The sequence below is a fragment of the Canis aureus genome, chromosome 3, assembly GCF_053574225.1.
Source record: "Canis aureus isolate CA01 chromosome 3, VMU_Caureus_v.1.0, whole genome shotgun sequence".
Taxonomy (NCBI): Eukaryota; Metazoa; Chordata; class Mammalia; order Carnivora; family Canidae; genus Canis; species Canis aureus.
The window spans coordinates 47227649-47250580 of record NC_135613.1 but is presented as its reverse complement, the minus strand read 5'-3'; the positions used below and the strand labels follow the sequence as shown (position 1 = coordinate 47250580).

The 22932-nt window shown below is 52.4% G+C and overlaps 1 protein-coding gene across 4 annotated transcripts in view; it reads left to right on the top strand.

The window, feature by feature from the left end:
- Positions 1-1614: 1614 nt before the first annotated feature.
- Positions 1615-22932, top strand: part of PEMT (phosphatidylethanolamine N-methyltransferase) — an 89657-nt gene continuing 68339 nt past the window's right edge. Inside the window, exons 1-2 of one of the 4 annotated variants that reach the window (XM_077892350.1) lie at positions 1615-1740; positions 14752-14859. In XM_077892350.1, coding sequence (XP_077748476.1) covers positions 14767-14859 — 93 coding nt within the window. In that variant the 5' untranslated portion in view covers positions 1615-1740; positions 14752-14766. Of the gene's footprint in view, positions 1741-1993; positions 2151-9145; positions 9281-14632; positions 14860-22932 lie in introns of those variants that run through there. The other 3 variants (XM_077892348.1, XM_077892349.1, XM_077892347.1) reach the window with 3 other exon arrangements.

Sequence of the window (22932 nt, the reverse complement as noted above, 5' to 3'; positions counted from 1 at the left end):
ATTGTGTACTCAGCCCTGCTGTGGCCAGAGGTAGTTACTTCACGGGTGGGTGGGGGTCAGATCATACGCACGGAGTTTTACCATTGCGTATTTCCTTCTTACTTTTGAGGAAACTGGAATTTGCCCCTAGTCACAGACCTGGTACATGCTCCAAAGCCAGCATCCCTCCTGTCCTTCCTGTCTGGTTGGTGGGCCTGCCTCATCCTGAGGATGTTGTAAAGGTTGGGCCTATCTGTAAGTAAAACAGTCAGCACAGGGACAGGCACCCAGTGGCTGCTCAGTAAATGCTCAAGACTGGTAGGTGCTCAGGGCTAAGGGCGAGAGAAGCCAGCTACCTGAATCAGGAAGTAACTGGTACTGCTGGGGATTTACCCCAAAGATGCAGATGCAATGAAATGGTGGGACACCTGCACCCCAATGTTTCTAGCAGCAATGTCCACAATAGCCAAACTGTGGAAGGAGACTTGGTATCCATCAAATGATGAATGGATAAAGATGTGGTTTATGTATACAATGGAATATTACTCAGCCATTAGAAATGACAAATACCCACCATTTGCTTCAACATGGATGGAACTGGAGGGTATTATGCTGAGTGAAATAAGTTAATCGGAGAAGGACAAACATTATATGGTCTCATTCTTTTGGGGAATATAAATAATAGTGGAAGGGAATAGAAGGGAAGGGAGAAGAAATGGGTGGAAATATCAGAAAGGGAGACAGAACATGAAGGCTCCTAACTCTGGGAAACGAACTAGGGGTGGTGGAAGGGGAGGAGGGCGGGGGGTGGGGGTGAATGGGTGACGGGCACTGAGGGGGGCACTTGACGGCTTGAGCACTGGGTATTATTCTGTATGTTGGCAAATTGAACACCAATAAAAAATAAATTTATTATTAAAAAAAAAAAAAAAAGGAAGCAGCTGGCCTTGCGAGAGTCCTGCCGGGGCCCGAAGCTTGCTGGGAGACTGTGCAAATCTGAGAATCTGAGTCTCTCTCTCCATATATGTAAGACCTGGCTGCAAAAGGGGCTGTCTTGGGCCTGATCATCTAAAATCCCACCTATTGTTCTAAACTCCTTCCCTCCCACTCTGTCTCCTCCACCCCTGCTCCACAAGCCATCAGCCTTTCCTGGATTCCTGAAATGCCCCTAATTCTTTCCTGTTTCCCGCCTTTGTAGAATGGTCTCTCTTCCTAACCTGTCCTGTCCCTACACTTCACACGTCTAACACTCTCTCCTGCGTTTGGGCCTTGGGCAAGGGATCCTAAGGCACTCTGGCTTATCATCTGACCTTACCCCGGGGTTTCTTTCCATCACAGTTATTGTCCAGGTTATAATCCTTTATTCATGTTTTGTCTCTTCCGTTAGGAGACAGTGAGGGCAGGGACCCGTGTTGTTCCCTACGGTACCGCAGCACAGACCAGTTCAGCAAGTACCCGGTGAGCGAACGAGAATAGAATGAATGAACAAAGGAGTGGAGGAGGTGTCTCTGGCAGAGCCCAAAAACAGGGAGGCCACGGGGGCGGGGGCCCAGGGTCCTGAGGAGTAGCCTGGGCAGGAGACTGCAGGGTGTGCTGGGCCTGCACCGCCTCTGGGCAAAAGCAGATCTCAGAAGAGGGCGGGGGACCCCGAGCCCGGGCCAAAGTCCAAGTCCGCAGGGGGCTGCGCAGGAAGCTACTTGTACCTAGGACCCGCTGTCGCCGGCTCCGAGCTCCACCGCCACCCAAGCACAGGGAGGCCAGGTCAGTCGGCGAGCCGGGAGCGGGAGCGGGAGCCGGGGGCCCAAGGGTCCGGGCGAGAGCCGCCCCGCACCTGGCGGCCCCTGCAGCGTGCGACCCTGGGGCCAGCAGCTCTCGGCTCCTCGAGCTGCCGTCGCGAGCTCCGGGACGGTGGCGCCTCGCGGGCACGGGGAACTACATTTCCCAGAAGGCCCGGAGCACTTGGGGTCACAGGGAAAGCGCCCCGGGCGGCGCAGCTTCCCGGCGCCACAGGGCGGCTCTGGGGGTGGGGGGGCGAGTCGGCGGCCCTGCGGCCCCGGCCCCCGGGAGGTGGCCCGGCTGGGGCGACGTGGCGGCCCGCAGCAGAGCCGATGAGCAGCTCGGTGGCGGGGCCCGACTGCTGCGGAGGCCTCGGCAATGTTGACTTTAGGCAGGTACGGACCGGGCCGCGCGGCTGGGGGAGCAGGGAGAGGGTCCGCGCCGCCGGGGGTGCTGGGTCTTCCCGCCTCAGCAGCCGCGGCGGCGGCCAACGCCCAGTGGGCGGGGCCGCTGTTGCCAAGCAACGGGGGAGGGGCGGGGCGGGCGGAGCTGCCTGTTCGGGGGCGTGGCGCGCGCGCGCGTGTGAGTGGAAGAGAGGGATTGTATCCGAGAAAGAGTACTTCAGTGTGTGCGCGTGTGTGCGAGCCTCTGCGACTGTGTGGTCGGGGTTGCCCTGGGAGTGTGGGTCCTGGCTGAGAGGGGAGTGTGCGTGGTGGGAGCGTGTGGGTGCGTGGGAACTGGGGGTCCTGCCGCAGCCCCGTCCCCCTCCCGGGGCCAGAGGTCGCGCCCTGGCTCCTCCACCCCCTGGGGTTGAGTTGGCTACGGGACATCACCTCTTTCCAGGCTGGAGGAGTGGAAAGACTTGCCGGTCTTCAAGCCTTGTGCCAGGATGGCGTGGGACGGGCCCTGCTGGCTGGAGACCCGGCTGCCTGGGGCAGCAGCCCGTGTGCAAAGTCATCGGCCAGAGAGTTTTTTTCCTGGCATCTCGCGCCAGGCTCCCCTTCCAATGGCTGTTCCTCTCCCACCTGCTGCCTTCTCTCAGAGCCTCCCTTTTCTCGCCTTTCCACCTTTCTCATCCCTCAGCCACTGTCTGTGGAGCCTGGGAGCTCCATCTCTGCCTGGAGCAGCCTTTCTTTAATCTAGTGCGTTTCTTCCCTTTATTCATTCGCTGATAACAGCCAGTCTTTGCAACAGGAAGCCTGGAAGCATAGAACATTCTCTGAAGGGGCTAAAATTGGTCAATGTTTCTGAGATGTAGCTGGTGGAGAAGTGGGAATTGAAATCCCTGTATCTGTGAGGAGGTGACTTGCTGTCTGAGACAGGGTGATAAGCTCTGGTCAGCAGGGACAGCAGGGCAAAGGCCTGAGACGGGGGCAGTGTTTTGTCCAAGGAACAAAGAGAAGGCTAGCATCTGACCCTGAGAGGGTGCAGGAGGAGTTGACATTGGTTGGTGGGAAGCAGAAGAGAGGAAGAACAACCTCCCCCAGGAGGATGAGGGTATCCTGTGGAATCCTTAGAATCCTAAACTGTAAATAGTCATTAGAGAATCTCTGGACCCACATGGACAGTGGTGGTACCTTTTGTGTTTTCTACCATAGCAGATTTCAGATGAAGAGGGCACTTGGAGAGTGCCAGGGGCGCATTGCCTGGCTCCGGGGTGGGTACTTCCTGGATGAATGACTCTGTGTGGAAGGCCACGTCACCATGAACTTGAGGTGGGACGTCTCTGAGCCAGAAGCCCCACTGTGAGGGGGCAGTGGGCCCAGCACAGGCCCAGTGGAGTGTCAGGGCACTGCCGGGTAATCTGAGTGAGGCCTGTGTTCTAGACCTAGCACTGGGAGCGAGAAATCAGCCGCGAGCAGGGGAAGGTTCACTCGGTGTGTGTGGGAAGGGTTTTTCTGTTTTCCCCTTTCTCTACAGGTTTGATGGGGCTGTGCAGCTGGAAAGAACTGGGAACGCTTCTGGGGACAGGTCAGGGTGACCCTAGTTGACTAAGATGCAGTTTTTCCACTGCTGCCTCTCTTTTGGTACAGCTAAGCTTCCTATCACCAAAGGATTTTTTTTTTTCTTAACAACACCACCACCACCACCAGCAAGCACGTTATTGTGTATTTGTCTTGTGGTGGTTCTCCTCCTTCTTCAGTCAGAATCTCTGGCTTTAAAAGATGTCAGTCAGTCCCTGGCCCACGTGAACACCAAGGTTTCTTTGGACTCCGTGGGCATCTGAGCTGCAGGATCGCAGTGTGCTAGTCTAGCCCTACCTGATAGGAATGTAATATGTCCCATTTATCATTTAAACTTCTCTAGCAGCCACATTTTGAAAAATAAAAAGAAATTGGTGACATTACTTTTTTCTCTTTTTAAAGATTTATTTATGCCAGAGAGAGAGAGACAGAGACAGAGACAGAGACAGAGAGAGAAAGCAAGCTAGAGAGTGTGCGAGTGGGGCCAGGGGCAGAGGAGAGAGAATCTTCAAGCAGACTCCCTGCTGAGCACAGAGCCCCACACAGGGCTTGATCCCATGACCCTGAGATCACAACCTGAGCTGAAATTAAGAGTGGGATGCTCAACTGACTGCCACCCAGGTGCTCCGGTATTATTTTTAAGAGTTTATTTTATTTAACCTACTATATCAAAAATATTATTTCATCCTGTGGCACCATAAGTTCCCAATAGCCACATGTGGCAGGTGGCTACCATATTCAGCTGAATGGTGCAGCCCTTGAATACAATGGCCTTGGACAGCTATATTCTGCACCTGCTCCAGCTGATACAGAATTTTGGTTTTGTTTTTTTTTTTTTTTTTTTTTTTTTAAAGATTTATTTATTTATTCATAGAGACAGAGAAAGATAGAGAGAGAGAGGCAGAGACACAGGCAGAGGGAGAAGCAGGCACCATGCAGAGAGCCTGACGTGGGATTTGATCCAGGGTCTCCAGGATCACACCCTGGGCTGCAGGCGGCACTAAACCGCTGCGCCACCGGGGCTGCCCGGTTTTGTTTTTAATTAGAAAAAAAAATCACCCACTTTGATGAGGAGCGTACCTGACATGGCCTCGCTGGCAATGGCCCTTCGTAGCTTTTTGGCTATCATGGGATTCTAGAGCCCTGCTCCTTGGCCTGTCAGCTGCATGAAGCAAGCTGGCTGGTGGGTGGGTGGCAGCAAGGACTGTCAGTTTGCTGTCCACGGGCAGGGTACCTCCAGGACTCAGAAGATGACTGCAGTGGGGCCTAGGGGTGCTGCCGTCTTGGAGAACTCAGTCTGGCAGGGTGTAGTCATGGGGGCCACTTTCATGCCCTTTTCCATTTGGACACACCTGCTCTCGTGAGCAGGTAGGTGATGTCACTTAGTGTAGGTGTCAAGAAGTGTGCTTCAGTTTCTTGATCTGTAAATGAGGGGATAGTAAATGAGGCTCTAGGGAAGACCAGAATGAGATAAGAGTGTAGAGGAGCTTTACAAATTGTCAAGCATAGCCCACCAAAGGGTGGTCTTCCGAAGGCAAAGCCCCTGTATTCAGAAAGTTTCAAGGCCACAATGGGGGATAGGCCTGTTTAGTTGTACAGTTCCCATTTATGATAGGAGTTGGAGACAAAATCCCAGTGGCAATGTGGGAGGTCTTGACTGCCTTTCAGGGGAAGATATTTGCCTGCTATGCAAATTGTCTTTAAAAACCTTTGATGCTATTACTTTGTTAGAATATCAGTCTATTTTACTGGATTTTGTGACATTCTCAAGGACCTAATTTTTATCTTCAGTATTTTGGGTCAAAGTGAAGACAGCTTCACTGTCTTCAGGTAGGGGCTTTCCTCTGCCCCTCATTATAACCTTGGGCAAGTCATTGACATTCCTAGAACCTCAGTTTCTTTTGCTTCTGTTGAGATGATCAAGTGGGTTTTCCTTTTTTGTCTGTTAATGTGGTGAGTTACACTGATGTTTTGATTATCAAACCAGCCATGGGGTGATGCAGGATCCTGAGATGTTATCCTTTGTATATTTTGTTAGATTTGCTTTGCTTCTTTTTGTTGTTGTTGTGGAGGATTTTGGTGGCTATGCTCATGAGGAATAGGGTTTGTAGTTGTCTCGTGTCTTTGTCTGGTTTTGGTATTAAGGTAATGCTGGCCTCTTTGGGTGAATTGCAAACGAGTCTCTCCTATTCTGTATTCTGGGAGAGATTATGTGGAATTGATGTCATTTCTTCCTTAAATGTTGGTAGAATTCATCCAGTGAAATCTTCAGGGCCTGGGGTTTTCCTTTTCCTTTTCTTTTTTTTAAAGACTTTATTTATTTATTCATGAGACACACACAGAGAGGCAGAGATATAGGTAGAGGGAGAAGCAGGCTTCATACGGGGAGCCCGATATGGGACTCAATCTCAGGACCCTGGGATCACGACCTGAGCCAAAGGCAGATGCTCAACCACTGAGCCACCCAGGTGCTCCTGGAGCTTGCCTTTTTGGAAGATTCTTAACTGTGAATTCATTAAAAAAAAATAGATATAGGACTATATCTTGAGTGAATTTTGTTAGCTTATGTCTTTCCATGATTGGACCATTTCATCAGAGTTGTTGACCTGTGGACATAAGCTCCGTTATTACCCTATAATATTTGTGAGGCCAGTGGGGAGGCTCCTCTTTCATTCTTAGTATTGGCAATTTGTATCTACTTTTTCCCTTGGTCAGGGTGGCTAGATGTTTATCTATTTTAATTCTTTTCCCCAAAGAACATGTTTTAGATTTGAATTTTTCCCCCCTCTGTTTTTCTCTCTTCAATTTGACTGATTTTTGCTTTTATTTTTTCCTGCTGCTTGTTTGGGTTTAATTTACTTCTCTTTCCCTAATTTCTTAAGGGTAAAGCTTATATTACTGTTTTGAGCCTTTTCTTCATTAATATAACTCTTATCTCTTAGCCCTGCATCCCACAACTTCTGATATGCTGTATTTTAATTTTCTTTCTGTTCAAAGTATGTTAAAATCTCCCTTTAGATTTTTCCTTTGGCCCATGTATCATTTGGAAGCATGCTCTTTAACAATAGCTTTCTGTTGTTGATGTCTTGTTTAATTCTGTTATTATCTGAGAACATATTTTTATGTTTTCTGATTCTTTGAAATGTAAGATTTGCTTGGGGTGCTGGTGGCTCAGTCGGTTGAGCGTCCGACTCTTCATCTCAGGTCAGGTCTTGATCTCAGGGTTCTGAGTTCAGGACCCACCTGTATTGGGCTCCACACTGGATGTGGAGCCTACTTAAAAAAAAAGAAGAAAAAAAAAGATTTGTTTTATGGCCCAGACTTGTCTGTCATGGTGGATGTTTATGTGTGCCTGGGAAGGATGTGTTATTTGCTGTAATCATGGAATGGCCTATAAACATCAGTCAAGCCATGTAATTGACGGTGTTGTTCAGGTCATCTCCGTCCTTACTGGTTTTCTGCCTGCCTACTCTGTCAGTTTTGAGAGTGGGGTTATCGAGGTTAGGTTGCCAGCTGTTGTGATGGGTTTATCTGTTTCATCTTTTAGTTCTGTCGGCTTTCTCTTCATGTGTTAGCCTCAGTTTTTTAATCTGAAAGATGGACACACCCCACGGTGTTGTTGTGTGGACTGAATAACACATTAATAATAATAACTAACTTTATCAAACGCTGCTAAGTGCTAGACACTATGCTAAGTGCTTTCCTTGCACGATCTCATTTCATCTACCTGATAGTCCCATGAAGGAAGTACCACTATCATTCAAAGCTTACAGAGAGCATGTGACTTGCCCAAGCATGAATGGGGTTTGTCAAGCCCGACCAGGCTGGGGTACACCCTGTCTCGGGACTGTGCTCTGCCCTGCCTCATTAAAACCAGGGCTTAGGTGCACCTGGGTGGCTCAGTGGTTGAGCATCTGCCTTTGGCTCAGGTCATGATCCCGGGGTCCAGGGATTGAGTCCTGCATCGGGCTCCCTGTGAGGAGCCTGCTTCTCTCTCTGCCTATGTCTCTGCCTCTCTTTGTGTCTCTCATGAATAAATAAATAAAATCCTTTCTTGAAAAATAAAAAATAAAGCCAGGGCTTGGTGTCCAGTAACTTCCCAAGGAAGGTCAGCTGGCTAATTGTTATTGCTTTTAATATGTAACATGTATTTAAATATATGTACTGAGTAGCATCAACCCTGGGGGCGGGGGTGTCCTTGAGGACACCCTTGAGGGTGAATGTAAAGAACAGGGGTCTGCAGGTCACAATCACACAAAGGTGGTAAGAGAGGGGACCCAAGGTGGAGAAGATGAGGGCCTTGAGAAGCACAGGACCCATCCATGGATACCACTCCCAGGAAAGGGGCTCACTTGGTCCTGCTCATTAGGCTGCACATCAGCTACCAGCGCCTTTTTGCACCTGGTCCAGGACACACTAGTTGAATGAAGAGGAATGGACATCTTCCCCTTTCCTGAAAGGAGTTATAGATATGGGGAATTAGAACAGCTGCTGGCCATTTCTTTTTATTGTGGGATTTAGGAATGCTTCACATCAGTGTTTTTCCAGAAATTGTAGCTGACCACCGTTGCATTGTGACATTCCAGCAAACCTCCTGTCTTAAGATGGCTTGCAGGGCTTGTGTGCCCTCAGAGTTCAGCATGAGGGCTATATTCCTTGGATCAGTGTCCTAGGACTTTCTACCTCTTCCTTAGGACTCATGTCCTAAGGAACATGTCCTTCCTAGAGGGCCCCCCTAGAACAAGGTGAGATGTCTGTATTAGTTAGCTGTAAGCAAACAGAGGGAGGGGACAGGACAGCCTCAGCCCTGGAAGCACCCTCCGTACCTTGTTCTCCCCTCTGTCCAGAATGTCACCTTGGGGACGGTGGGTGGGGGGAGCAGTCTCATCGCCCTTGCTTCATCAAAGGGAAACCCTGGGCTGAGATTGGTCACAGAAGGCCTGCCTGTGGTCCTTCCCAGAGGGTGGGAGTGATCCGATTCCAGCTCAGATTGTGAGCTGCCCAGAGATCTTCTTCTGAGCCAGATGCCCCCCTTCCCCCATACAGAGTAGATAAAATGAGGAAGGAGGACTGCCTTCGTGTAAAAGTTTGAAGAAAAAGACACTGGCACGTTCATTCTTGTGTCTGTGTCCTGTGTCAAACAGGGGCTCTAACCAAAAGTTGCCCAATAAACATTGCCTGAATCCACAGAGAATGCCAGGGGGCCCTTGAGGGTCCCCTGGGAAAGGCAGAAGAGACTGTGGTTCCAAAGACGTATTTTGCTGTGATGGAGAGTGGTGCTGGAGGACCCCATCCCCCCTGGTTCCTCCTGCCCTTTGCTGTACGTGGTGTATGGATCCCACTTGTGATCGATGTGACTTTGACTCTCTGGGCCTCTGCTGTTTGTTTGTATGTCACAATGTGACCCTGGGTGCTGTTGACCCGCAGCAAATCATTCCCTGAAGTGTCCTCAAAGCCTGCAGTAACGTGAAATTGCTATGAGCCGCTTCCTTACCAACTCGTAGGGCTTCAGTAGCTGAGCCCATTCATCGGTGACCTGAGTGGAATTATTCCTGGTTCTGGTAGGTAGTGTCTCTCTTTTCAAGCACAGAGCTCTGCAGTCTGTGACCTTGGAGCGGGATTCCATTCTTAGAATTACCCAGCAGAGGAAGCCAAGATTTTTGCTGTTTTAATGAGGTTGGGGTGGGGAGGGGAGGGGAGGAGCAGGGGACCTTCCCCGTAGTCAAGGCAGCCCACAGGTGTCAGGAATGACGCAAGAGACCCGGGATCTGGGACCCTCCTGATCTGCTCAAGTGTCACCTGGGGATACTCCCTATCCAGTTTCGGGAGGGAGGGCCGCCCTTTCAGGTGAGCTTTGGGAAGTGACAACAATCAGGAGAGGACGTTTGGGTCCAGGAGGAGTACCACTGTGGAATATTAGTCATTCTTTCCTGCCAGGCAACGCAGATCCCCCACTCTCAAGGTGACCCAGGTGACGGGATACTCTCCTCCCACCAAGACAGTTTGACCTGAGGACACTGGGACCTGGTGGGGGCTGAGGTTCCAGTTTTAACCAGTTCAGTCCTAACTGGGAGCTTCTGTTGGATGTCCCCTGCTGCCAGCTGTGGCTGGCCTTAGCTTGTTAACCTTTAAGTGCCTCAGTTTCCCTCCCTCAGCTGCCACAAAAGGCGAAAGGAGCTAATTTCTCCTGCTCATTTGCCCTGTCTCTTTGCGGGTATTCGAGACTGCTCCTTCCCTCACTGCAGCAGTGGCTGCAGCATTTCTAAGTCCTTACCGAAAGCCCTGGCTTCTATCAGGAATCTGGAAGGGCTGGGTTGGCCATGGCCTGGCTCTGCCCTCTGCCTGTGATCTGGGGGTTTCTCTGAGCTTTTGGCTCTCTTATCTGCAAAGTAGGCCTAGCAGTAGTGCTCTCCAAGATGAGGCATGCGAATTTTAAATAAATACTCTTTGGTCTTGTTATCTGGCACTGGGAAGTTTCTTGCAGGAGGTCTTTGTCCTCAGACTCCCCCTTAGAATAGGGGCACCCAAGTGGATGCTCGGAAGGACATTGAGTTGAATCCTTAAAAACATCTTCAGCATTTCCAGAGAATATGGTTTCCTCTGCCGGCTGGTGGGGAAATAGGGGGCACAGGTCACCGTTCCCAACGCTGAGGCCCTCCCTAACCTTCCTCCCTGGGGAGGTGTCATTTACACACAGAGAAATGCATAGACCTTAGAGCCCAGTTGGAAGGCCTAACATGCAAGCTCCTGGCTACCTAGACTCCAGTGAGATGGAGAATATTTCCATCACCCCAGAAAATGCCCTGTGCTCCTCCCCGTCAGTGCCCTACCTTGCTTCACAGAACCTACCCTGAACCATTTGTTCGGTTCTCACCTGCTTGGTGTCCCCAGGCCTGGGTTTCCAGCCGCGACCCTCTGGCCATCACCTGTGCCCACTCTCTAGCTGGATGGGTGCCTGCTGCGGACCTCACACTTTACCCTCTTTCCTCTGGCTGGGTCCCACCAGTGCAGGGTCAGCCTGTGGGACAGGCAGCACAATATTGAGGGCACACTGGTTTCGCCTGGGATTTGGGGTTTCTTATCCTCGAGAAGGCATGCATCCCTTCAGCCAGCCACCAGCTCGTAGCAAAAAGTGATGAGTGTGCAGGCTGTGTGGGCACAGAGCAGGGCTTTGAGAATCAGGCCTGCAGGTAACTCAGTTTGGCTATCTGTAAAATGAGGATGCTGATGACAGTGGGAGGAGACAGTTGGTGGGAGGCTCTGGGCAGGGGTAGGAGGCTCTGGGTGGAGGTGGGAGTGTGTGGGGGGGTGGAGAATATTTTACTTCTCTCTGCTTAGTGAGAATAGACCCACAACCAACTAGAGACCCCGACTGTTGGTGTTTCCCTTGTCACGAACATATGCTGCCTTACTGTGTGGGAGGGTAGGAGAACAGGAATAGAGAATTCTGCTCTGGAAGAATGGTGGCCTTCAAAGGGAATCTGGCTAACAATCGAATCCTTGTCTGTCGAGTTGCCATATAAATTCCCACGGGGAGTGCCTGGTGTCGTAAAAGTTAGCAGGGTGAAAAGTACATTTCATGTGCTGGCCCTACACTCTGTGATGCGATGATCGAGGGCAAGCCTGGGTCTTAGAGGACCTTTTGTGGGCGGCCTCGGATGAATGGTTGGTGAGGATGCCCAGTTTATGGAGTTGTTGCAAGGGGCGAGTAGTATCTGGAGGGGATGATGGGTAGTGGAGTTCAGGGAAGGCCACGGCATCAGGACTCCTAGTAGCTCCCTGGTGCTCCTCCCTGCACACACCTTCCACCCAGCTGTACATCTGAGGGATGGGCAGGCCTCACCCTGGGAGACTGACCTGCCTTGAAGAGATCCTATCCCAGGGTTTCTAAGAACCTGAGAAAGCCCTGTCCCATCCCTTGTCTGGCCATCCCACCTCCTGGCAGTGTTGGTGAACACTAGTTGATTACACAGCCTAAAAGGTGCCATAAAAATATTTATGAAGGGGTGGGCACTTGGGTGGCTCAGTGGTTGAGCGTCTGCCTTTGGCCCAGGTTGATCCCAGTGTCCTGGAATCGAGTTCTGCATCAAGCTCCCCTCAGAGAGCCTGCTTCTCCCTCTGCCTATGACTCTGCCTCTCTCTCTGTGTCTCTCATGAATAAATAAAAATTTAAAAAATCTTAAAAAAATATTTATGAAGCACAGCGCCTGGGCACCTGGTGAATCTGTGGCCTTATAAGTAGAGGGATCAGCTGGCCACTGCCGGCTGTCCACCTGCAGAATCTCCACTGCGGCCACATGGGCAATTTTCTGCCTCCAATTTGAAGCCAGAAGGGAGGGAATCAGAGTCCCAGGAGCACAGGCAGCTGAGCTGGAGGTCCCTTCAGAGATGTACCTTTAGCCCCTACTTTTTACTGATGATGAAACAAGAGTTGCTGTTCATTCTGCAAATATTTACTCTTTGTACCAGGTGGAAGACACAAAAATGGAGGAAATAGTAGCCTCTAGCCTGGAGAGATGAGTATGAGATAGGCACTGTAACCAAATAATCATAACAGGGTGTACACTAAAGACACAAAAGAGTGCCACTGGTGAAGGTAGAAGAGATGCTCCCGCTGGGTCTTGAGGGGTGAATAGGAGTTCGCCTAGAGGTGTAGAGTGATAAAGAGTATTTCAGAAACGTGCAGACCCCCCCCCCCCAAAAAAAAAACCCAAAAAAACGTGCAGACCCATTGTAAGAGGGTCTAGAGCATGATGTTTGGTGTGAGTGACAGATGGGGCAGGAAGGATGGCAGGTGATGGTGGATCCAGTGGATGCAATGAATTTATCACTTGTCAGTGCGCGCTGGGATGGGTGAGCTCAGTGCAGGTGAGGAGGCCTGGGGTCCAGAGCATGGCAGGAAGTGAGGCATGGGAAGCTGGCTGAGGGCAGTGGGAACAATGGGATCAATAAACAGATTGGATTCATGGATGAAAGAGGACAAGGGCCAATGGCGGGTAAGCTTTGGCTGGGCATTGAGGGTTGAGATGGGGACCTTCAGGGAGGAGGGGCAGTGAGGCAGGTCCTGCTCTGTAAGTGGCCGAGCAGGACCAGAGCCCCACTCTGATGGCTGCTCCCCAGCCCAGCTCTCTTTCCATCCCTCCTCAGGGCTCCTGCTCCACCAGTCAGCCCCATCGCAGCCTCTCAATGGGCCTTGCAGTCGGGTGCTTAATAAATGTTTCTTTTCAACAGAAGATTGAATGCCCTCAGGTTCAGTTCTGGGGCTGAGGTGTGCCTGTCTTCCTCCAGGGTGGACAACCTGTTTTGAGGCCTATTCGGCCATTTGGTCCTTCATGAGTGGCCTCACCTCTCCTGGTATGCTCTCCAGGGCAACTTGGAATTTCCTGTCATGGCCTCATGCCTTGCAAGGTGTCCGCCCCGAGGGCCACTGAGCCTCCGCTGCTCTGCGTGATACTGGGGGCCTGGGTGGGTGGGGGAGTCTGACCTGGGACCAAAAGAGAAGAAGGCTGGAGGACAGGGTGCGGGGTTGCCTGCCTGGTGGGTGTCGGTAGTGCCCACAGGGTGCCCAGAGCCTGTGATCAGTGTGGAGCAAGGCTGTGCTTCTAATGTCACTCTTCCTTGTTTGCTGAGTGAGTCCTCCTTTGTCATTTGTTTATTAATAATGCGCTTGTAGGCTCCCATGGCCACTTTGTCCCTCAGCCATGTCATCCACATGTTCACATAGCGGTGCCTTTTTTGGCTCGTTCATTCTTAGCTCTGCCCTTGGTGCCTAAGAGGCGAAGTTTGCCCTAGACTTGGGACAGGAGGCCTACACACGCGAAGGACATGCTGGGCCACATCTTCTATGTTCAGTGACTTTCCAGAGTCTTCCCACCGTCCCTACAGGCAGGGTGTCTCAATTCTGTTCCTGAGGGACACTAGGGCCATGTGTGGAGACATTTTTGGTGCCACTGGCACTGAGTGGGTGGTGGCCAGGGGTGTCGCTGAACACTCTATGGTGCAGGGGACGCCCCCACCACAGGGAGTGATCCAGCCCAAGTGTGGACTGCAGAGGGCAGGAAACCTGCTGGAGATGCCCCACGTGGCATGAAGCTGGTATGTCGTGTGCATACACACAGAAAGAACATTTAGTACAATGTGTTGTGTGTTATTTTATATAAATGTATATATATATATGTATATTTATGTATACATATATATACACATAGATATGCTGTGGCAATTCTACAGCTTGCTCTGTTCAGTTGACATTTTTAAAAGAATATTCCAGGTTGACACATGGCTAGTTTGTTTAAATTGTGTAGCTTAGCTGCTTTAGGAATGGGCCCCATTCTCTGTATCCATTCTTCCATAGATGGACAGCTAAGTTGCTCATCTTTTTCATTGCCTGCACACGCGCTTTGCACGCTCGCATGAGTTTCTCCAGGACAGGCGATCAGAAGTGAAATTGCTGACAAGTAGGAGCACGCCTTTCAGTTCACACCCTCCCCAGCACTCAAGGCTATCCCTCGGTAGGGCTGGTGAGAAGGAGGCACGTTATTGTTGTTTTAATTTGCATTTACCTGATTACTAGGGAGGCTGCGTGTTCCTTACCATGAATGCCAGCCCCTTGGGTTTGCTCTGGGGCCTCTGAAGCCCTCTGCAATGCATGGTGTCAGGCATGGCACCTGGTGATGGTGACCCAGACCTTTGTCCTGGTGTGGTCACTTCCCCTTCAGGGTGCTGGCCACTCATCCTTGGCGCCAGTGATTTCCTTGTCTAGTGTCCCTACTTGCTGCTCTTCTGCTGCCAGCCGGGCCACCCTCTGACTGGGCACGATGCGGGTGGTTGGGTTTCAGCTTTTTATCTTCAGTTTTATGATTACACTGTAGTAACCTTTGCTGGACTTGCTTGTGCCCCAGTCTCCCAGAGTGTTCCCAGAGGGCAACTTTGTTTCTGAGCTCCGGGGGCTTGTCACTCCATGTTCAGCTTGTGGGGCCGGGCTGTCAGGGACTGGGCGGTTCTCCCGCTGATGCTGTCTCTGTCCCTGCAGGCAGACTTCTGCGTTATGACCTGGCTGCTGGGCTACGTGGACCCCTCGGATCCCTGCTTTGTGGCTGCCATCCTTACCATCGCTTTCAATCCACTCTTCTGGAATGTGGTAAGTGCCCTCGCACCAGCGTAGTCTGGATTGGCTGCGTGGACAGACAGACAAATGGCTCTTCCCTCCCTGTGTCTGTCTCTGGCCAGTGTGGAATCATCCTTTCTGTTTCCCCGTCAAGGTCAGAACCCAGTTAGGGGATGCTGACCAGGGAAGCCCCTCATTCTGGGGATCCTGCAATATCCTGGCAGTGACAGCGGGGCTGCCCATGTGTGCCCTAGGATTTTAGTTTTCCAGTGGGTGTCGTAGATGGCCTCAGCATAGGGGCTCTGTTCCTTCTCTGCCATGCTGCACAGTAAAGCTGCTTTCTTGTGAATCTCCACCTTCTCACATGTGCTCCAGAAACATGATCATTTTTCCTGAATGGGCCTCCCTGCAAAATGATTGGCACACCATTGGACTGAGTGTGCTGGGGAGCAAGAATGAGAGGGCAAGAAATGAACACAGGGGCCACCTGGGTGGCTCAGTCGGTGAAGTGTCTGCCTTCAGCTCAGTTCATGATCTCAGGGTCCTGGGTTGGAGCCCCATGTTTGGCTCCCTGCTCAGAGAGGAGTCTGCTTCTCCCTCTACCTCTGCCACACCCCCTGTTTGTGCTCTCTTACTCTCTGTCAAATAATAAATAAAATCTTAAAAAAAAAAGAAGTGAACATAGAAGGAAAAAGAGGAGCACCCAGCTCTTCTGTGGGTCCAGGGGACCAGGACCCCTGGAAAAGGAGCTCCGAGTCCTTGGAAGAAGGTGTGGGAATGGCAGACAGTCACTCCTGCTACAAGCTTCTCTGTGATGCCTCCTCCCCGCCGCAGGATATGGGGGAAGCTCTTGGGTTTTCTGGAGGGATGAGATGGGGTGGCAGTTGTGAGGCTCCTGCCCTGTGCCTGTACCTGGGTTTGCTGATGCAGAGCCACGAACGTCCTGTGATCACCCTTGAGGGTAGCCTAAAGAATGAGGCAAAGCTCAGCATTAGCAACATACTGTTCCAGACTGTTTTCATTTCGAGTGACCACTTGGTCCCAGAGGCAGAACGGGACATGTTTTTCATCTGCTTTATGAGTTAGGTCTTTTCTCTGTCTGGGGAGATCGGGGTGGGTGGGAGTGGGGGTGGGGGGTGGGGCTGCCCCTCTCAAAGAGGCCACCTTCCCCATGTGTTGTCCCTCCTGTCCTGAACAGGCTGGACCCACCCCCGAGATGGTCGGTTCAGGCCTCCGGCTAGAGAGGGCCTAATGGAAGAGAGGAGCTCAGAGGACCAAAGGGCCAGAGCTTGCTGTGTCTAAAACCATCCTTTAGGCCTCCTGGGACCCCTGCCACAGGCCACCCGGGATCCCCTGTGTCTGAGCTGACCCTGACCTGCCACAGGCATCTGAGCAAGAGCTGGGCTTCCACAGTACCTGATCTTCCTGTCCCCTTCTACCCTCATTTCTTCTCCCCATCTCCAGTCCCCACCCTCACCCTTCCTCCTGTGGCACAAGACGGCGGTGGGTATGGTGGGTACGTGGCAGGCTGGAGAAATGGCCCCCAAAGACGTATGTCCATGTCCTAATCCTTGGAAACTGTGAAAGTTACCATATATGGCAAAAAAGGGGAGCTTTGCAGGTTTAAGGATCTCAGGATGGGGAGGGTGTTCTGGATTATTGGGGTGTGCCTTCATGCAGTCATGTGTCCTTATAAAAGGGAGGCAGAGGGAAGAAGACCCTGGCTTTGAAGACTGGGGTAATGTGGCTGCCAGCCAAGGAAGGCCATGGCCACCAGAAGCTGGAAGAAGTGAGGGACAGATTCTCCCCTAGAGCGTGGGGCGTGGGGGTGGGGGTGGGGGAGCATGGTCCTGCCAGCACCTTGATTTGGCCCAGAGACACTGATTTTGGACTTTTGGCCTTCAGAACTGGGAGAGCAAATTCCTGTTACTCTAAAGCACCCAGTCTGCGGAATTGGTTAAAGCAGCTGCAGGAAGCAGGTGCAGGGCACAGAGATGCTGTCAGTCTGTAGAAGAGCTGGCAGTCAGCTGGGAGCGTGCAGTGCTCTCCGCAGTCCACAGTCCTCACCCTGCGGGCCTGGCTGGTCTCCCAGCGCCTGGGGCTTGGCTGGCCCAGTGCACAGTGGGGCCCGGGGACACTTCTTCATGCAAATGCCCCTCCCGCTATTTGCCGCTGGTTCTTCCAACTGTGTATTTTTGTAGGTTCATTTTGAAGTCACACTGTGGCCCACGGGCCCGTAGTCAAGGCGCTTAAGATTTGGGAGATGGGCAGCTTGTAATCTGTGCATTTGTCATGAGGCTTTTTTCTCTCGTCGTAGTGTTTGATTTGCCTTGCTTCTGAAAAAGTTATTTGCTGGAACAGTATGTGGTCATCAGTGGGAGGAAGAGCTCTTCAGTGGCTTCAGAATGAGGACCTTTAGGGTGGTTTAGTGGGCTGCTGCTGGCCAGGCAGTGGAAAGGCCCTGGGAGGCAGGAAAAACCGGTCTGGGTGGGCCTGGGCCCGGGCTCTTGCGCCTGGGGAGGGAGATCCCAGCGCATGAGCAGTAAGCAAGGTGGCACCTGTAAAAGTGCTTAATGAGCTGATTAAATCATCATGACAGTTGATACTTGGTGGGACTTGCCACGCTTGGGCATTGTGCTGAGTGAGTCTCATACAGAATTTTAGTCGATCATCACAGCAAAGGCTGTTATCATCCCCTTTGGAAACTGGGCCGAAGGGGTTCGCTCATGTCTTCAGATACTTCTTGATGGCCTACCATATGCCAGACATAGGGGGTGCCCTGCCCTGGTTCTAAAGGAGCCCACATTCTAGGAGGGGGACGCTGTGGTTAAACACACATACTGCCAAAACGCAGGATGGGGTGGGGCCAAGTGAAGCAGGGATGGAGGAAGCTGGTCAGGGCAGGGTGACCTTTGAGTGGAAACCTGCCCCCCACAGGGGAGGGAGCCCCCAGGTGTCTGGGGGAAGAGGAGACAACAAGTACAAAAGTCCTGGGTGATTTCAAGGAACAGCCACTGGCTGGAATCTGAATGGAGGGTGAGGGTGGCAGGTCAGAGAGAGGGCTGGCATCACAGTACAGGCCTTGTGGGCCGTGGGGAGCACGTGTGCCGGATCCTGAGCGGGGAGCTGGGGAATGAGTGACCTGATCTGACTTGGGTTTTCCAGGCTGGCGTGGGCTGCTGAGAGCAGATGAGGGGTGAGGGCGGGGCTGGAGGCTGTCACCGTGCTGGAGGCCCAATGGTGGCTTGGACCAGGGTGGCACCAGCAGCTGTGGGAGAGGTGGTCAGATTCTGCACACAGTTTGAAAGCAGGAAGAGTCAACAGGATGTACCGTGGTTTGGTGCAGCAGCGCCAGAGAGAGGAGGCACGGCCAGCTCCAGTTGGGACCTGAGTGAATTACAATAAGCAATATGGATTTGCTTGCAGTCTGGCACACAGCTCCGCAAATCCTTGAAATTTCCTAGCTGTTGAGTGCGCTCAAGGTGTCTTTTGTTATGTTAACGCGGTGACTATAGACCCCTCCCCCACCTAAGGACAGGGAGGAGCACGTTGCCAGAGGAACCAACCACGTGGTTGGGGAGGGAAGAGGAACTGGAGGTTGAGTTCGGTAGCCCAGGGCCAATGATTTATTCAGTCACTTCTGTAATGCAGGCTCCGTAAAACCCCGAGGATGGGGTTTGGAGATGGGGTGCCTGGGTACCTCAGTTGGTTGGGCTTCTGCCTTCAGCTCACGTCATGATCTCAGGGTCCTGGGATCGAGCCCCCCATCATTGGGCTCCCTGCTCAGCAGGGCATCTCTTTCTCCCTCTTCTTCTGCTCCTATGCCTGCTTGCGCTCTCTCTCTCTCAAATAAATAAATATCTTTAAAAAAAGATGGGGTTCAGAGAGCTCTGGGTTCGTAAACACATGGAGATGGGGTAAGAGTGGCGTGCCCAGAGAGCATGGGCACTTGGCACCCGTCCCTGTCCCTCACCTTATTCATCTTTTCATCGGGGTGATGATTCCTAGTCTTTAATATCCTTTATAACAAGCTGATAATCAAGCAAATAAGCTGGTTTCCTGAGTTCTGTGAGTTGGGCAGATAGTGTCAGAATTGAGTTGAATTCTGGGACACCCACCTGGTGTCAGAGCATTGGTTGGATGTGTGGAGACAGGGTGCAGAACTGTAGGGGGCGAGGCCATGTGGGACCACATAGGGGCTGAAGCCTGTGTGGGAAGAGATCTCTGATCTCTCTGCTTCTGGGAGATCCCGAGTGGAGGCCTTTCGAGTCTGGAATTCAGGGGAGTGGAATGGCTGGGGTTGATGGTGATGTCTGAGGCTGCGTAGAGAGGCCCAGGCTGAGTCTGGCCTTGGACCAGTGCCTTCTGATTGCTCCAGGCCCACTGTCTGCCCCCTGGGGGCTGTGGCTCTTGGCTGGAGGGGCCTGCCCACCTGTCAGTGCCAGCATGGAGATACGCTGACACCCCCTCCCGACATTCCCCCTGGTCCCATCTCTCTCTTCGTCCCTCCCCGACCATCCCCGCAGCCGGTTTTTATCTCCTTCACTCTGTTAGAATCCTGCTCCCAAAGCCTCAAGGAGCTCTTTGTCACCTTCTGTCCTCCTCTTGTTGGATCTTGGGGCAAACTAACACTGCTGACCTTCACAGTTTCTTGTAACCCTGTTCTCCTTGCCTTATGTACTCTTCTAGCTCACTGTGTTTCTCCTTTTAAACAGCTTTTCCTCATTCATTCATTTGTTCATTCAACAAATGTTAATCGAGGGTGTCTGGGTAGTGCAGTAGGTTAGGCATCAACTCTTGATTTCGGCTCAGATCGGGATCTCAGGATCTTGAGATTGAGCCCCGTGTCGAGTTCCATGTGGAGCCTGCCTAAGATTCTCTCTCCCTCTCCCTCTGCCCCATCTCCTCACTGCTCAGACTCTCTCTGAAAACAAAAGAACAAATATTCATCGAGAACCCACTGTGTGCCAGGCACTATGTGAGCCCCAGGAGCCAGTGGTCTCCATGCTTAGAGATCACAAATAAATTTGTAAATAAAATGGTGAAAAGGTCAGGTGCTACAAGGGGACCAATTGGGGCTTTCCCCTTTGTCTGTGTCTCAGTCCTTGGCCCAGAATCTTCTCAGGGTACCAGCACCTTGGGTCTGTGCTGTGGCCCCACCTGGGTATGTCAGGCCCAAAAGGGAGCTAGCTGTTTGAACCCTGGCTGAGACAGGGGTGTGGGCTCTGCTTTCCTTCCAGACGCCCAGGATGGAGATCCAGGGGCCAGCCTCACTCCTCCCTCTCACCCACCCTGCCAGGCCCTTCCTCATCAGTCCACCTGCTCAATATGGGGTCACCTGTTCACCTGGTGTGCACTGCAGCCTCCTAGCCAGGCTTTCAAGCACTCTCTGTTCCTCTCCACCCTTTTACTCTGCATACTTCACTCTGTCATACATTGTGAACACGGGCCAGGGCCAAAGCGCTCAGTGCCCCGGTGTACCCTCAGTTGCTTAAAAAGGCACCCCACACCTTCTACCAGAAAGTGTGAGCCCTTTCCCGGGTCCCTGAGGCCCCTCTGCCAGGCATTCTGTTGCTTGCATGCCCAGACGTCCTGGTCCCCACCTTTCCCTGTGACTCATCCTCTCTCCAAGGGCTTCCTGTGTACCTGTGCCACCTCTTTCAGGCAGTCACCCCTACTTCTCACAAATCCCCTTCCCAGCCTACCCTCCAGGCCCAGGTCACCAACATTGGCACTGTTGCCATTTTGGGCCATCCTGCAGGGTGTTTAAGCAGGTGACCTGCCTCTGCCCACTAGGCGTCCTGACAGTCTCAAATGTTTCCAGATGTTGCCAGGATCCCCAAGGGGCATAGCTGCCCAGGTTGATCTGAGTGAGGCAGTCCTTTGTGCCCCCTGCATGTGTCCTGTGTTCCCCCTGGGCATCACTGCCTGCCCCTTAGCTTTCCCCTTAGCCCGGGTGTTCCCAGACACCTGGAGCAGCCCCTGCCTTGCGTCCTGGTACCCCCAGCACTGTGTGCTGTTCTGAAGGGCAGAGCTTCTGCCTCCCCCTCTGTGCTCCTGCCCTGCGCTGTTGGCGTTGTTGGACCCGCAGCCAGTATTTCCTGGGTTCTCAACAGTTGACCTGACCTCTTCCCCAGTATTCTGGGGCGCATGGGTGGAGGCAGCCCACCTCCATCTGTGACATTGGCATGTGCATGCTCTGACTCTGCAAAGGAGAGGATCTGTGGGGAGGTGAGGCCTAGCCGGCCCAGTTATTCGTGGCATCTCCGGAAAGATAAGATAGACGCAGCCCTGCGCCATTTCAGCCCCGGGAACTCCTTCCAGTGTCAGAACACAGCGAGCCAGTGCCAGGTTATTATGATGTAGCCTTGAGCTTTCCCGTTGTTTATAGAAGAAAATTGTTGGCGGGCTTTGGTGTCTTAACTATTATCGAAGGCAAACTGCTGGTCAGGACGTCAAAGCTGATGGAGACTATCGGTGTGTTTGGACACCCTGCTAAATGGGATGGCTTTATGGACAGTGACCATATCGTTAATCTTCCACGTGGGCCCCTTGGGAAAGCAAAAGGGATCTGGCCAGGACAGCAGGTGTCAGTGGGAACCGTCCCAGCCAGCGGGTTTCTTCAGCCCAGAGTGTGCTTCTGAGTTCTGTGCTCTTCCCTGCCTGGCGCAGCCTTCTGCTCCCCCTGGAGTGCCTGTTCTCTCACACCCTTGCCTGCTTGCGTGATTTCTTCCACCTGAGACCCACCACCCATCCTTCCAGGGCATGTGTACAGCACTCCCCACCCCAACCCTCCATGCCCACCTGTCCCCCCCTGGGTCCCAGTCTCAGACTCCTCTCTCTAAGTGTGGGATCTACAGCCTGTGTCTGGGGCAGCTCTCATCTGTGGCAGGATGGCCAACCTGCCTATTGACCAGGGCTTTCTGGGTTAGTCTTTTTTTTTTTTTTTTTTTTAAGATTTTATTTATTTATTCATGAGACAGAGAGAGACAGAGAGACAGAGACACAGGCAGAGGGAGAAGCAGGCTCCATGCAGGGAGCCCAACATGGGATTCGATCCCGGGTCACCAGGATCACGCCTTGAGCCGAAGGCAGGCACCAAACCCCTGAGCCACCCAGGGATCCCCTTTCTGGGTTAGTCTTGATGTCTTGCACGCCCAGAGCCCCTCCTTCCTGGGTTGGTCACCCTATCTGCAGAGAGACAGAGCCTCCCTAGGGGGTGGTGAGTTTGGGAGGAGGCAGCTCTTCGTCTCTAGGAAGTAGGGCAAATCACCACCTGGCTGGGGGTAGGGGTAGGATAGTCCCTTAGCCTAGGGATGTCTTGCTGGCTGAGTGCCTGAGGCCCCTGGGCCAGTGGCCCTGGGCTTTGGAGGGAGCTGGGAAGGCAGGACAGTAGATGGCGCTGTGGGTCAGGCAAGGACAGCCAAGAGCCCGTGGGCTGACACCTTTGTATTTGCTCTGTGGTCCCATTTTCTGGTTTCAGATCCTCAGCTAGCAACTGTTGGCTAATTTCAGGTGCCCCAGAGGAACCCCCTATGGGTACCAGGAAGCTGACCCTGCAGATGCCGCTGGGCCGAAGCAAGGGAACCACCCTGACACCTGGGAGGATGGCTCAGGTCCCATTCCCTGTGTTCACACCCTCTCTGGGCCTTGGTTTCTCCATCTCTGAGGTGAAGACCCCCAGCTCAGGTCCCATCGAGCTCTGAAACACTGTGACCCACTCACTTTACCAGGGGCTGCCCAGGGATGGCCCTTTGTGGGGTCCAGGGGAATAGAATGTCCCTTGCCCTCCTGGAACTGGTGTTTGGGCCACCAAGGTAAGATAGGATATCATGAGTGCAATCTAAAAGGGTGTGGGCAGCCTGGGAGGCTCAGCGGTTTAGCGCTGCCTTCTGCCCAGGGCGTGATCCTGGAGACCTGGGATCAAGTCCCACATCAGGCTCCCTGTGTGGAGCCTGCTTCTCCCTCTGCCTGTGTCTCTGCCTCTCTCTCTCTCTCTCTCGTGAATAAGTAAATAAAATCTTAAAAAAAATAAATAAAAGTCAGGGTATGATTAGTAATAAAGCTTACAAGTAGAGAACACATCTAGGAGACAGGAGACAGGCT